A 14,310-nucleotide genomic window follows, 5' to 3' on the forward strand; every position below is an offset into this window, starting at 1 on the left:
TGATTCAATTGATCCGACCAATGAAATGCTTCTCCCCAGCCCGCACTCAAATGCTATTGGCTCCAGCTATAGTCAGTCTTTGAAGGCAGGAAAGCAGTCACGCGCCTTAAAGAGTCAGTGCGTGAAAGAGAACTCGAACGATTCTTAAAAGATTCATTCAATCCCCCCGAATCGATCACGAAAACCACTTCCAGCTACAGTTCCAACACTAATTGTTAAGGATGCGATTAAGTTTGCAGCCAAAAGTAAAAAATATATATTGAGAAAAGTACTTAATCAGACTTTGAATCTGCGGGTTTGTGTTGAGCTCAATGCAATTCTCCTATTTCAGTTTCACTTTTGCAAACGAATCAGGAAACAAAAACAGCATATGTGATCTTACAAGCCTGTGAAGTTTAAGATAATAGTATTTGCTCATAAAGTGTAAGGAATCGAAGGTAAGATACTCCTAAGACACATATTTTATTAATTCATATTGGTATTAAAAATATAGGCTATGTAGTAATTTGTGCTAAAATTGTTTATCAGAGTTAGGCTATTTCTCTCTATTATTTTTTAAATTGCGTACATTTAAAGCAGGTGTAATGATCAGTGATTATGGAAAACAGACTTGACGAGAACCACTCGACTACTCTGACGAACAAACAGCGTGGAAATGAAGTCACAGTCCGACCGGCCACTTTAGATAGTGAGTCTGTCACCTGCTTCGATATGCATGAAACGAATTTTTCAAATGCAGAAATGTAAATAGTGACTTTTTAAACATAATTGTGTTTTAATTATGTCCTGTAGACCTCTCAATTCATCAGCTGGCAGCCCATGGAGAGATTTCTCAACTGGAGATACATTTATCCAAAGGTACCCATAAATAAATAATACACATAAGGGTATCCAACACTTGCTGAAATAAATGAATAACATATGTATCGGTACTCTTGCAGATAGCTCTCTGCTTGACAGTCAAGATGAGAGAGGTTTCACACCACTAATGTGGGCTGCCGCATTTGGAGAGATAATGATGGTGGAGTTTCTCCTTCAGAAGGTGAGAAAGACACATTTTTTAGCCACCAAGAGCGGGCAATATATTATTATATTATATTATATTATATATCATATATCAGGGGGCAGACCCAAGAACACTTGCTCGGGAACGAGAAAGTGCCCTGTCTTTGGCCAGCGCAGGAGGATTTGCAGATATTGTTAATATTCTCCTACAACATGACATTGATATTGATTCCTATGACTGGGTATGAGCTTTATACGTTTTTATTTTGATGAAAATTTTACAAAAACTATTTAAATTTTTTTACACAACCATTACTGAAAAACAAATCATGCTTTCGATTTTGAACACAGAATGGTGGGACCCCTCTTCTGTATGCAGTTCGTGGTAATCACATAAAATGTGTTGAAGCTCTACTAAGTAAGTCTTTTCAAAATATTCACACATTTTGTTTTACTATTTGTGATGACAAACTAAAGCAAGTTTGTGTTTAGGACATGGGGCAGATATCACATTTGAGGCAGACTCTGGATACAGTCCTGTTGCCCTTGCTGTTGCATTGGGCCACAAAAAAGGCAAGTCATTCCTTACAGTATATTGATATGCAAATAATCCAGTTTATTTTATTAATTAATCAATGACGAGTCTATCAACTCATTTGCAGTGCAAAAATTTCTTGAAGATCACATTTTGAAGCTGTTTCGGGGACCAGTTTCAGTGCCTGAGAACACATGAAGCAAAGGACTGCTCTTACAATTATGCTTTTACAACCTTACAATAATGCTGCATACTGTAGAACTTTATTTTGACATGAAAGATAAAGAACAATCTGTTTTTCTACTTTTTTTATTATTAAAAAACACTTTTACATATATGCAGTTCATGTGTGTTGACCTGAAAAGGCACGTTAATATAATCTGTAGAACCTCTGTAGAAATTAGATGTGATCAAAAGTAGCATCAGTTGATGCGTTCCCTGTGAGTAGGTAGGAATAAACTCCACATCTAGAGGTGAAAACTTGGGGGAAAAGCTGGTTGGCATTCCCGCCTCTTCATACTTCCTCTCTGTCCTTTTCTCAAAACATTACAAAACCTTTTCCCCCAGGATGTCCAATGTGTAAACAATTATTCTTCCAAAAAAGTCAGCACTGTTTTCAAACACTATTTTCAGCCTCTGCACCAAAGGGGCATCTTGAATGGGAAAACTGTGGGTGAAGAGTCAAGGATTTTATATGCTTGGGATAAAATGAAGACGAGGGCAATTAGGCCATTGGCCAGGAATGGACAGAAAACAAGGTGTAGAAGGCCACTGCACTGGAAATGTCCACTGACTCTGGTGGAGTTCAAATGACAGTCAATCTGAGAGAATATGGTGATTAAATGCATTTATAAGTGGAAGTAAAAATGGAAGGTGCTGAAGAAAAATATTGCACCATGTGGAAGGATATTTGTAGACAGTTGTTGTCCTCTGGATAGAAGTCTAAAATATATTTGAGATCCTCTTCTTTGGCAGAACCTGTAGAAGAGAAAGCATTTAGATGGCTCTTACTCATATGAACATAACTGTTTTAGGCTTGTTTCAGGCCTGTAGGCCTGTATATGTGTGATTTAATCTTTAGTCCAATGATGAGCATTACAGTATTCTCGTAAAAGACCACAACAGTGGCACTTTTAAAGTAATGTCATAAGTGGTTTCTTCGTAGGCGTTTAACTGTGACAAATTTTACTTCCACAATCTTGCACATTCAGAGTGAGAATATTTAAGAAAAATTACCAACAAAATGCAGTGTGTGACATTTTGAAATGTAGGCTAAGCAACATCACACAAGCAATCAATTTCCTAAGGACAAAATCAAGTCGCGCCCATTTTTTTTATTTTTGTTTATTTATTAAATGCAAGTCAATTTTCAACGAGAAACTGACATGGAAAGCTCAACACATCAAAGCCATATTAAATCCAAGACATGCCAAGGACATTTTCTCTTGTTCGAGAAGCCGTTTCACTCGGATATAAGTCACAAAAGGGAAGAAAAGATGATCGCAACTTTCCGTTTCATTGACGTGTATGAAATTTTCGATAATACAAAATAAAACAAAAATAGCATATAAAACACAAAAAGCTCTATGGGACTTCTGTAGTTAATCACGATTTTTCAAAACAACGTAAATATCACAAAAAAAGTATTCCGTCTACTACCATCGCTTAACAACCTCGGAGCTCATGGTAGGTCTATCTCTCAAGGTGTTACCGCTAAAAGCTGTTGTTTGTTGACTGACCTTCTAATTTACAAGACTTTCCTGAAAACCCTCCTTGGAACTGTAGTCTGAGCTCTGATACTTTCACAGACTGTGGAAACTCCAAGACAACCCACTGGGATTCACCCTATTAAAAAAAAAACGTTAGTAAAAAGGGTTACAAGGATGAGAAAACCACAATTGTTAGGCAATAACGTCGCACCATCTCGGCAAAATTACCTGGTCAGAATTCCAGCACGTCTCCTCATTGGAATCAAACATGAACTTCTTTCCGAACTGTTTGACATCTCTGTTTAGCACAGAACTCACCCTGTGTGTAAGAAACCTCGTTTACGCTGTTGTTCCTACTGCGTTGTTATAGTATGTGTTTTACAAAAAAAAAAAAGTATAGACCTAGTTAATATTTATGTTACTAATATGAAACACCCACGTTTTTACCTGCTTTGTGTGTTGTTACAAATCAATGACTCTGCCATCTTCGAATCGACCTTTCAACTGTGGGCAAAATACAGACATGCGTAATTTCACGACAGTGAGGGCAGTGTGTAATTCGCTTCTCTACCGTTAGATGTCAGTGTCGCTTTTCCAATGGCTAGCCCTGAAGAGTCATTTCCTATGTGTCAATTTTGGTCTCAATTGCGCGTGAACAGTTCAGAACCGGATGAAAATATCATCAAGAATCCAATCAAACTCAACGGTATTTTTGAGCAGAATCATTTGTTAAGACAGAAGCAGCCAGTTAGGCAGATGCCAACATGGACATGTTGCCTTGGAAATTATGAAAACCAAGGTAATGGATAATATGACTTAGCCTACATTCAATTCAGATTCCAGATAACGCTGTTCCTTTTCTCTTTGACCTTTCTCTTGTCATTCCCTCTCATTTTAATTTTCCATATTGTTGAGTTCATGCAGTTCATGGTAGCCTAATATAAATACATTTCAGTTTTTAATCTTAAAGGACAGCTGTTGTCACTTGATGTCTGTAAAATCTGGAACCTAAAGCAAAACCAGTTAGGAACAACACTTAGAGTCTTAGACTGGAATCTTATGGTAGAAAAAAATGACAATAATTTTAGACTTGTTTATGGTTTTTTTTTTTGAGGCAATACATCCTGTGTATTTATGACTGTGACTTGATAGAACATTTGATGTCACAATCTTCTCTCTTATTTGCATCAGTTACAGCTTTAATCTAAAACTCTGCATTTGGCTATTTTTGGAATAAATGTTCTTTCTTGTTGTAAATAGAAGCAAGATCAGAGAAAGAGAAAATTGACAAGATTATAAATAGCTCCAGTTTGTTTGATTTGGTCTTAAAGTGCCATATTATGCTTTTTCGAATATTACCTTTTATGCAATGTGTAATGTAGCTGTCTGTGAATGTAAACAATCTGCAAAGTTGTGAAGCCGAAAGTGCACAATAAATAAAGTTATTGTCTCTCAAAAGAAAGAATCGACTCTGAACAGCCTAAATGAGTCGTTAGGAATTCAAATCCCACTTCTGTGACGGCCACACGTCACAAAGTAACACATTTGCCTAATGCCCGCTTATGGTGTTCATTGGCTGCTCACGAACAACTTCTACTTTGACCCGCCCTCAAATGCTATAGCTGGTTCCTGTTGTATACATGTCGAGAAGACACTGTTTTCAAAAAAGCAATTTCTCTTTGTAAACACTATGTGAATTGTCCAAAGATTGGACAATAGCCACTTTATTTGGACTAACTTGCTCCTCAGAATCACAGCCTGTACATATGATTAATTATTGATGTATATATTTTCTACTGGGTTTTCAAAATACTTAGTTTTGTCTATATTGTGTATGTCTCCAGCTAACTCACGTTTTCACTGTCTTACTCAAATACTTCTGCAAATCAGCTGTTGGCCACTATTACCTAAAATTGTGTCCATTAATGCAGATTATCTGTCGTTCTAACTAGTCTGAGTAATGATAAAGGATGGAGCAAGATTTGTTTTACAAACTTTAATGTTACATCAGTCATTCACGTTAGTGCTCGGCTAACACTATTATTGATACAGTTAATTATGCAGTTCCCACATGTGCTTCGCAATAAATTAGAAATATACACATCGGTTTGTTGATGGACATACACTTGTTAATGCTGATGTAGAGGAATTACAGTTGCAACATCTCATACAGTTGCAACATCTCATTGATGTGCAATGTATATTTTGAGAAAACGAAAGCCTTTTTTTGACCTTTGATGCATGTTAACCTGTTATAGGAGACCTCCAAAACAAAATTAATAACTTTTAAAATAGCATAATAGGAGCACTTTCTATCTGCACTTAATAAAAGCAACAATTGAATTCTGGAATACTTAGACTACACAAATCTTTGCTATACTGTATGTTATACAATAACTGTGAAATGGCTGGCAGTTATGTTATCAAAAACTACCTAATTGACCCTTTGCTAAGCTCCGCCTTACTTACTGACCAATCCTTACTTAGCAATTGTTGCCATGTGTCATGTTATAGACAAGCTTTTTCTCTTTTCCAGTTTATGTTAATGGTAAATCTGTGTGTTTTGATCATTTTAAGCTGAATTTTACAGAAATTATTTAAAAACAGAAAACATGCTGTTTTTTCCCCCTGCAAATTAAACTATGCATCAGCCCTCATTTCCAAATGAATATTCACATTTGTTTCAAGGAAAATTAATGTTATGTCAGAGCCAGGACCTGAACTCGGGTCTCTGGTGTGAGAGTCAGACTCTTAATCCTTGAGCCACTGGAGGATGTAGAAACCAATAGTAAGACGCACTTAAGAGAAGTTGAGATGCAGAATTATTTTAATAAAAGTTCAAGCAACAAAAAAGCCACAGCTGAAGCAAAAGCAGCAAAAAGTAATTTTCAAGTAACAAAACCAATCCAAAAAGGGCAGTCCGCAAAAATATTCCAAATATCTTAAAGCAAAAACCACCAAAGAAGAAAGTCCACAAAAAAATAAAACAAAGAAAGATATAATCCAAAGGCAAGAGAAATAAAAAAGTCTCAGAGTTAGAGAACACTTACTTGGGCAACTGGCTTCAGAACAACTAAACACCAAGCAAAGAGACTAGGAGACAGAGTCACTTAAATACACACAGCTGAACGAAACACATGTGAACATAATAACACTAATTACAAGTTGAGTAAGCTGGGCATGAGAGCACCATGAGGACCTCTAGAGGCCAAAACACAACACAAGCATAATACTGACAGGACCCCCCCCTCCCCCAGGAGGAGCTCCTGACGTTCCTCCCAGAAAGATCGGTTTTTATGAGAGTGGAAGTCCCGAATTAATTTGAGGTCCTAGATGTCTCTGGCAGGAACCCAGGAGCACTCCTCTGGGCCATAGCCTTCCCAGTCCACAAGATACTGAAGTGATTCTCGCACCCGACGGGAATCCAGTATTTGGTGGACCATGTAAGTTGGCTGGCCTCCAATGATGCAAGGGGAAGGGGGAGGTTTACCTGCCGGAGCAAAAGGAGAAGACAAAACAGGTTTTAGAAGAGAGACATGAAATGTGGGATTAATGAGTCGCTGGGAGAGTTTGCGGGACTCCACTCGTAAGGGAAGGTTTTTCTGTGAAAAGCCAGACTCTCTGTCCAAGACGCAGAGTGGGGGCAGGTCTGCGTCTAACATTAGCCTGTCGCTGGTAATGTAAAGAGACTCTAAGAAGCTTGTGTCGAGCCTTCTTCCAAGTCAGACGACAGCGATGGATGAACTGCTGTGCGGAGGGAACTCCAACTTCAACTTCTTGGTCTGAGAACAGTGGAGGGCCATAACCAAACTGGAACTCGAAAGGAGACATGCCTGTAGCCGAGAACAGTAGAGTGTTGTGGGCATACTCTGCCCACATATTGAAGGACGACCAGGACGATGGGTTATTGGCAGCCATGCACTTCAGAGTAGTCTCCAGATCCTTGTTTTAACCTCTCTTTGACCATTGTATTCAGGATGGAATCCAGAAGTTAGGCTCACTGTCGCCTCCAAAAGTTGACAGAATGCCCCCCAGAACCTGGAAATCTGAGGGCCTCGATCAGAGACAATGTCCTGTGGTATGCCAAAGACTCTAAAAACATTGTTAATGATCAGCAGTCTTTTTAGCAGAGGGTAATTTGAGAATTAATCTGCCAGCCTTTGAAAATCTGTCAACAATGACCATAATGGTGGTGTTACCTTAGGATGACGGGAGTCTGGTAATGAAATCCATGGAGAGGTGTGACTAGGGTCTTCGAGGTATAGAGAAAGGATGGAGCAACCCCTGAGGTGAGCAATGAGAGATCTTCCGCTGATTGCATGTGAGGCAGGCACTTACAAAGGTTTTGGTATCCTCCTTGATGGTCGGCCACCAAAACTGTCTCTGGAGGAATTCAAGGGTGTGAGTAGTGCCTGGATGGCAGGTCAGATGAGAGGAGTGACCCCACTGGAGAACCTGGGAGCGAAAAGCTTTAGGGACAAACAAGAGGTTGGCTGGCCCCCTTCCTGGGTCTGGTTCCCGGACTTGAGCTTGTCTTACAGTTCCCATCTTACAGGATAATGGGTGTGATAGGATCTTCTTGGTTACTGCTTGCATGTTGTGACAGAGCATCAGGTTTAATATTTTTGGAGCCAGGGTGGTAGGATATCATAAACTGAAACAGTTGAAGAATAGAGACCAGCGTGCCTGACAAGGGTTGAGTCGCTTGGCCTGCTGAATGTACTCTAGATTTTTGTGGTCAGTGAGTACTTGAAATGAGTGTTTGGCCCCCTCACGCCAATGTGTCCATTCCCCGAGTGCCAGTTTAACAGCCAATAACTCATGGTCTCCCACATGGTAATTTCTCTCTGTAGGTGTAAGGCAGTGTGAAAGGAATGCACATGGATGATGTCTGTTATCCTCCACCCTCTGGGAAAGCACTGCTCCAACACCCACATCCGAAGCATCCACCTCCACAATGAAGAGTTTTTCTGGAAGAGTAAGAATGGGTGCTGAAATAAAGTGGAGTTTGAGTTCATTGAAGGCAGACTCTGCTTCAGAACCCCAGCAGAAACCAGCACTATTCCCCTTAGTGAGATAGGGGTGCCACCACAGAACTGAAGTTCAAAATAAATTTGCGGTAAAAGTGAGAAATCACTGCACCTCCTTAACAGACAAGGGAGTGGCCCAATCAGTGACTGCTTGAACTTTCTGAACATATGAATATGGCCAGGCTTATTGATGAATCCCAGGAACTGTACTTGGGTCACATGGAATTCACACTTCTTGGTTTTGACATAAAGGTAATTATCGAAGAGGCGCCTAAGAACCATCCTGACATACTCCACATGCTTATAGATGGAATTTGAAAAAATTAGAATATCGTCCAGGTAGATGAATACAAACTGATTGAGCATGTCTCGGAGAACATGATTTATCAGAGCATGGAAAACTGTGGGAGCGTTGGTGAGGCCGAAGGGCATGACTAGGTACTCATAGTGCCCCATTGGTGTGTTAAATGTGGTCTTCCACTCATCTCCTTGTCTAATGTGCACACGATGGTAAGCATTGCGCAAGTCAAGTTTGGTGAAGATGGAAGCCCCCTGCACTATCTCAAAAGCTGTGGCCATAAGCCACAGCTTTTGCGGCCACAGCGGCAATCCACAGCGGCAATGGGTAACAGTTCTGGATAGTGATCTTGTTGAGGCCTCTGTAATCTATGTGGGGTCGAAGGCCCCCATCCTTTTTACCCTCAAAGAAAAAGCCAGCACCAACAACATAACACAAGTATAATACTGACATGTTAATAATAATTTAATGTTAATTAATTTAATTCAGGTCAAAGTAGACTTCAGCTATTGATTCAGGTCAACATAGAGGCCAGAGTAGCTGAAGAGTTCACAGTATAATCAGACTGTATGAGTTATATTGCTCAATATTTAAAGTTAAGAGCAGTAAACATTCTTGTGAAGAAGAAAATCTATATCTTAAAACTGATTATCTCAATTTCTTGAGTTCTGCTAACTTATTAGGGTGTACAGTGTAGTGAATGCATTGTAGAAAAGTTAGGAACAGTTCTTTTAAACTTACACTTAAAGTTGTCTCTTGTTATAATTGCTTTCATGTTAAGCTTCTCTCTTTTCAGTCAACTGATTCTGATTTGCAGTCTTTGCAGTTTTTAATCATGTTACTGCTTCATTTAACAATTTCTTTCAAGACAAATGGCAAATGAAATGCTTGCAATGCCACACTTCATTCCAGCTCATGTATGAGTAATATCTATTCAATTTTTACCACTTTATGAGCACACAAAGAACTCTTTCTAATGGGATGTTTTAAAGCTTGTCTTGAGGTTTTTTTTTTTTTTTTTTTTTCACAGGTCATTAGTGATGGGTGCTTTCAGAACACACTTTGTGAAGCTTTGAAATCTTTGTGAATCATTTCACATGATTTCAGGCTTTGTTACATCATAACTGTTTTAAAATGTTTCAAATTGTTAAAATTTAAAATTGTTTTGCCGCAAGGGGATGATCTCTGTGAACCCATAAACAGGTGTCTATATGGTTTTAGTTACCTGATAGTATAGTTATAGTTACCTGATCTCAGATCAAATTTATACTTTTGTAGACATTTAATGACACATTTGTATGATAAAAAGGAAGAGTTGTAGTTAAAAGTTCTCCACAAAACAATTTTATAAAATAACATATTTAAAGACAATTCATATTTAATAGTATTAAATGATTTGTTTATTGCATTTAATTGATCACACCTTCAATAAAACATTTGACATTGGTTCGTAAAAAGCTTCGGAACAGTGAATCATTTTACGAAGCAATTGGTTCAGTTGATTCAAAGTTTCGTAAACCTTTGTTTCTTCCATCACTACAGGTCATTCAAGGTCAGGACTTAAGAAGATTCATTGAAAATCAAGAGCAACAAAAAAAGAGTTTGTGGTTTCAAGCACAGGATTGGTTAGTAAAACATTTAGTGCTGTTTGAAAATATTGCAATAAATTACAGCCATTTTACAGTGAAATTCAATTTGTGCAATATGTTAAGCATGAAGAAGCCATACAATCTGTTATATTGCTGTTGATTTTCAATCATTGTTCTGTGTTGAAAATCACCACTCAAAGAATGATATATGGATGGCATTTTCTTTTTGCATGCCGTAGGTTGATACAATATTCACAGCCAATCAATTATTCTGAATGCCATTTGATGTCCCACAAGGCACTCTGTGCTTTAATAAGCTGAAAATAGCTCCAAATAGAAGACACATCTGTTTGCTCTGGAGCAATTAGCGATATGTCTGAGCCGTTCCATGGTTTTTGGCAAGTCTCGTACTTGTCCCCGGCACCAGAATTTTCTGCTTCAATATTAGCGCAACTCATAATTAAACCCTTTAGGAGCGAAGCATTTGCACAATATGCTCGGCTGCTTCCGTTACAAAGTGCAGTCACTCGTGCTTTATTCTCTTACAACTGCAAGCAAAAGATTTCGATTATTGTCTCTTTTCCAGTACATTGTCTTAGAGAGGCTGGCAGTCATTTTTCAAGGTGTGTGCTACTGCCAGCACTAAATTCGAAATAAGATTGATGGACGCAGAAAAGAAGATTGACGACGAGGAAATGTTCAGTATGTGCCCTAATCACTGTTTGTTAAATAGAAAGCTTTCAGTTGCTAATGGATGTTTTATTCTTTGTAATGGTGATGTTAAAGGGAAATCAGCTTTAAAATGTGGTTGTCAACTATAGGTATTTGCCTAGGTGCATATTTTCCATAACTGAAACGATGAAAGCAGTTTTCTTCCTGTTGGAGATAAAAATCACAAGACTGGTCTTGTTAACACCAGCAATGAGATTAAATGGAGTGATTCTGTCAATCACCAGAATTTCGTCCCCTTGGAATACAAGGTTCTATCTGACATTTTGGTCAAAATTGAGTTATTCACATATTCTTATTCTGAGACAACTTATTTACAGTATGTGATTTTTTTTTTTTTTTTTTTTGGTTTTGGGACTTTTTTTTTTAGAAAACAACAAGGTTCTGTCTACAAAGTCGAACTCTAACTTGTTTCTGTAAGGTTCTATCTATGAGCCATTTAGCACTTTGAATGCACACAAGAGGACCAATCAGGATCAGCTTTCTTTGTCATGTCACCAGACTGCTCCGTGACAGCGGAAAAGAGAGCAGAAAATGCGAAATCATTGAAAACTAAACAATGCCATGCAACGCGATGTTTATTAGAATCCTCATAATTGACTATTTTATTTATGATCTTGTCAATGACAGCAGCCCAAATTGCAGGGAATTTCAGTCTCTTTTTTGTGTTTTGCTTTAGCTATTGCTGAGAAGTTATTTTCATAGTTAGACACCACGCTAGCCAGCAGCGCTATTGAGAGGTAAGACTAAAGGGTAGGTTCAGGTTTTTCAGTCTATTTGCTGTATTCCAGTCATGTCATTGTTATACGAGAGAGGTTATGTTTTAACCTTGATCCATCCTGTGTACTTGTATTGAGCTGTTTGTAGCTATAAAGCTCTACGATATGGCATACCGGATTAAAGTGTATAAACTATGACATTAAGTGAGATGAAATGTTTAATTTCACATTGTTGGTAAAAACTGAGTTGTTGCATAGTTTAAATAATTTAAATATTTTAAATGTGAAATATTTTTAATTATATGTAGTCAGTGAAACATTTTTCAAAGTTTATTAAACTTTGCTGAAGCATTGTCTGTTTTCTTGCAGTTTTTTTTAATTGATGGGGTCTTAATTTAAAAAAATTATCCCAAGCTTTACTCACCCTCAAGCCATATGCGTCATATTTATTAATATTTATTATATATATTCTGACAGATGCGTCAGAATATTTATTAATATTTCTCTGATTGTGTTCATCAGAAAGAAGAAAGTCGTATATGACTTTCTTCTTTCTGATGAACACAATCAGAGAAATATTAATAAATATTCTGACGCATCCGAGCTGGGAATCAACACGTATGAGCTGAAGAAAGTGCCTCCATCCACATCCATCCATTATAAACACAGCTCCGGGGGGTTAATGAAGGCCTTCTGAAGTGAAGCAATGCATTTGTGTAAAAAATATCCATATTTAACTACTTAAAAAGAAAGTGTAATACTCTCGCTGTTCAAAATGCTTACGCTACTTCCTATGCCTTCCGTATTCAACTTACGGAAAAAACTTAACTGACGTGATGCCAGTTTACACTTTCTTCATAACTTGAATACGGAAGACGGTCTGACGGAAGCAATACATTTTACTTCATAACTTGTTAAATATGGATTTTTTTTACACAAACGCATCGCTTCGCTTCGCTTCAGAAGGCCTTTATTAACCCCCCGGAGCCACGTGGAATGTGGATGGAAGCACTTTCTTCAGCTCATACTCGTTGGTATTGCTCAATGCCATTATAAAGCTCGGATGCGTCGAGATTGTGTTTTTTGTCCCTCGTTTTCTTTATAAAAAGCAAACATTACGGTAGGTTTACAGTGGAAGTGAATGGGGCCAATTTTTTGGGAGCTTTTAAAAGCAGAAATATGAATCTTATAATTTTAAACATGCACTAACATTAATTCTTGTGTTAAAACTTGTATTACTTGAGCCGTAAAGTGGTTCAAATCATAATTTTTTACAGTTGTTTTAGGGTTTATGGTTTCGTAATGGCTACAAAGTTGTAAAATTGGTTAGAACTGTACACAGAAAAGTTCAGTCTATGTTTTTTCCCAATGAAAATCTCTCATATAACACTCATATACTGTTAAGTTTTGTGGCTATACTATTGAAACGGTGAGTATTTTGACGTTAACGGATTGCCACATTCACTTCCATTGTAAGTGCCTCACTGTAACTCAATTTTTTTCTTTTCTTTTAAGAAAAAGAGGCATAAGTTGAAATTCATTTATTCAATATTATGCCTCAAATCCTGAGATTAACTTTTGCTGAACCTGGGATATTTCTTTAAGTCTCCTGTTTCTCTGATTTTGATCCTCAGAAAAAGACTCAAGTTATCTCACATGTGCAATTTTCCTCTGGGTTAGATCTACAACTGGAGCAACGTCAGCTTCATCTCTATATAGTATAACTGCAGGGCTTACTATCACCTTTTGGCAAATGACAGACCTCAGCAGCGCTGTCCTGTTGTCAGGCCATTGCACTTTGTCATGGTACGTTGTGAATAGAGCAGTAAATCCCCTTGGCTATTGGTTCTACTGTAAAAACGACCTGCATCAGCAGGGTTTGTGAAGTGTGCCCACTTTGGTTTAAATACTCCACTGGTGCTCGACCTAAATCGCCCAAGGGCTAGTAGAAGAAGAACCTGCTATATTGAAAAATTTTACACTGCTCCATTTGGGACTAGTGCCAGGTTACCACTGTGATTTGAGCTGTTACAAAACATAGTGAGCTGTCTACCTAGACAGCATTTTAAGGCATCATCAACATGCCCCTCCTGATGCAAAGACAAAATTAAAAAATTCTTTTACAATTTCAACTGATATTTATCTGCTATGCACTTTTTATGCTTATTAGAGTATTGAGGTGCATTCACACCATGTTACCGTAATTACGAGATTCCGACTAACTAGTGGTCACGTCCTCGTACAACTCAGAATCGCAACTTGTGAATTCAGAATTTTCTGAGAGCTCCTTGTACGTGACCACTGTACCACCTGACCAAATTTTGGTGTTGATAGTGTTACCATAGAAACGCATAATTCAGAGTCTTGGAAAGTGAACAACTCTGAGTAGAACATCACGTATTGTCATCTCGTAATTACGGTAATCACGACATGGTGTGAATGCAGCATTGTGTCATTAGCTTAGCAACATGCTAACAGTTGTAAATAAAACAAAGTTTATTGGAGTATGTTTTACAAAAAAATACTTTTTCAAAATGTATCGTTTTGTGTTACTTGCCATTTCTTCATAATTATTTATTTGTTTCAAAGCCATTTCAGTTTATGAGCTTTTTGAAAACTATAACGTTATTGTCTCCACGTAAACTACAAAAATGTGAATTTGTGAAAATGGTGACATCATGCGCATGCGTATTACG

The 14,310-nt window shown here is 37.9% G+C and overlaps 2 protein-coding genes across 4 annotated transcripts; one reads left to right on the forward strand and one right to left on the reverse strand.

Annotated features, from left to right (window-relative positions):
* Window positions 1-102: 102 nt before the first annotated feature.
* rfxank (regulatory factor X-associated ankyrin-containing protein) lies at window positions 103-11,960 on the forward strand. 3 transcript variants are annotated; one of them, XM_051909344.1, is made up of 8 exons: window positions 103-437; window positions 577-688; window positions 793-858; window positions 942-1,042; window positions 1,122-1,247; window positions 1,357-1,423; window positions 1,498-1,578; window positions 10,120-11,960. In XM_051909344.1, the coding sequence occupies exons 2-8, from the start codon at window positions 598-600 to the stop codon at window positions 10,152-10,154; spliced, it is 567 nt and encodes a 188-aa protein (XP_051765304.1). In that variant the 5' UTR covers window positions 103-437; window positions 577-597; the 3' UTR covers window positions 10,155-11,960. The 3 variants fall into 3 exon arrangements, with proteins under 3 accessions (XP_051765304.1, XP_051765303.1, XP_051765302.1); XM_051909343.1 differs by lacking the exon at window positions 10,120-11,960 and adding an exon at window positions 1,668-1,875 and having other exon boundaries at window positions 107-437; window positions 580-688; XM_051909342.1 differs by lacking the exon at window positions 10,120-11,960 and adding an exon at window positions 1,668-1,875 and having other exon boundaries at window positions 109-437.
* nr2c2ap (nuclear receptor 2C2-associated protein) lies at window positions 1,834-4,674 on the reverse strand. Its single transcript, XM_051909345.1, has 5 exons — window positions 3,697-4,674; window positions 3,478-3,568; window positions 3,280-3,385; window positions 2,450-2,518; window positions 1,834-2,208 (listed from the first exon to the last, which is right to left on the reverse strand). The coding sequence occupies exons 1-5, from the start codon at window positions 3,732-3,734 to the stop codon at window positions 2,087-2,089; spliced, it is 426 nt and encodes a 141-aa protein (XP_051765305.1). The 5' UTR covers window positions 3,735-4,674; the 3' UTR covers window positions 1,834-2,086.
* Window positions 11,961-14,310: the final 2,350 nt, after the last annotated feature.

Source organism: Ctenopharyngodon idella, chromosome 10 (assembly GCF_019924925.1).
Source record: "Ctenopharyngodon idella isolate HZGC_01 chromosome 10, HZGC01, whole genome shotgun sequence".
Lineage (NCBI taxonomy): Eukaryota > Metazoa > Chordata > Actinopteri > Cypriniformes > Xenocyprididae > Ctenopharyngodon > Ctenopharyngodon idella.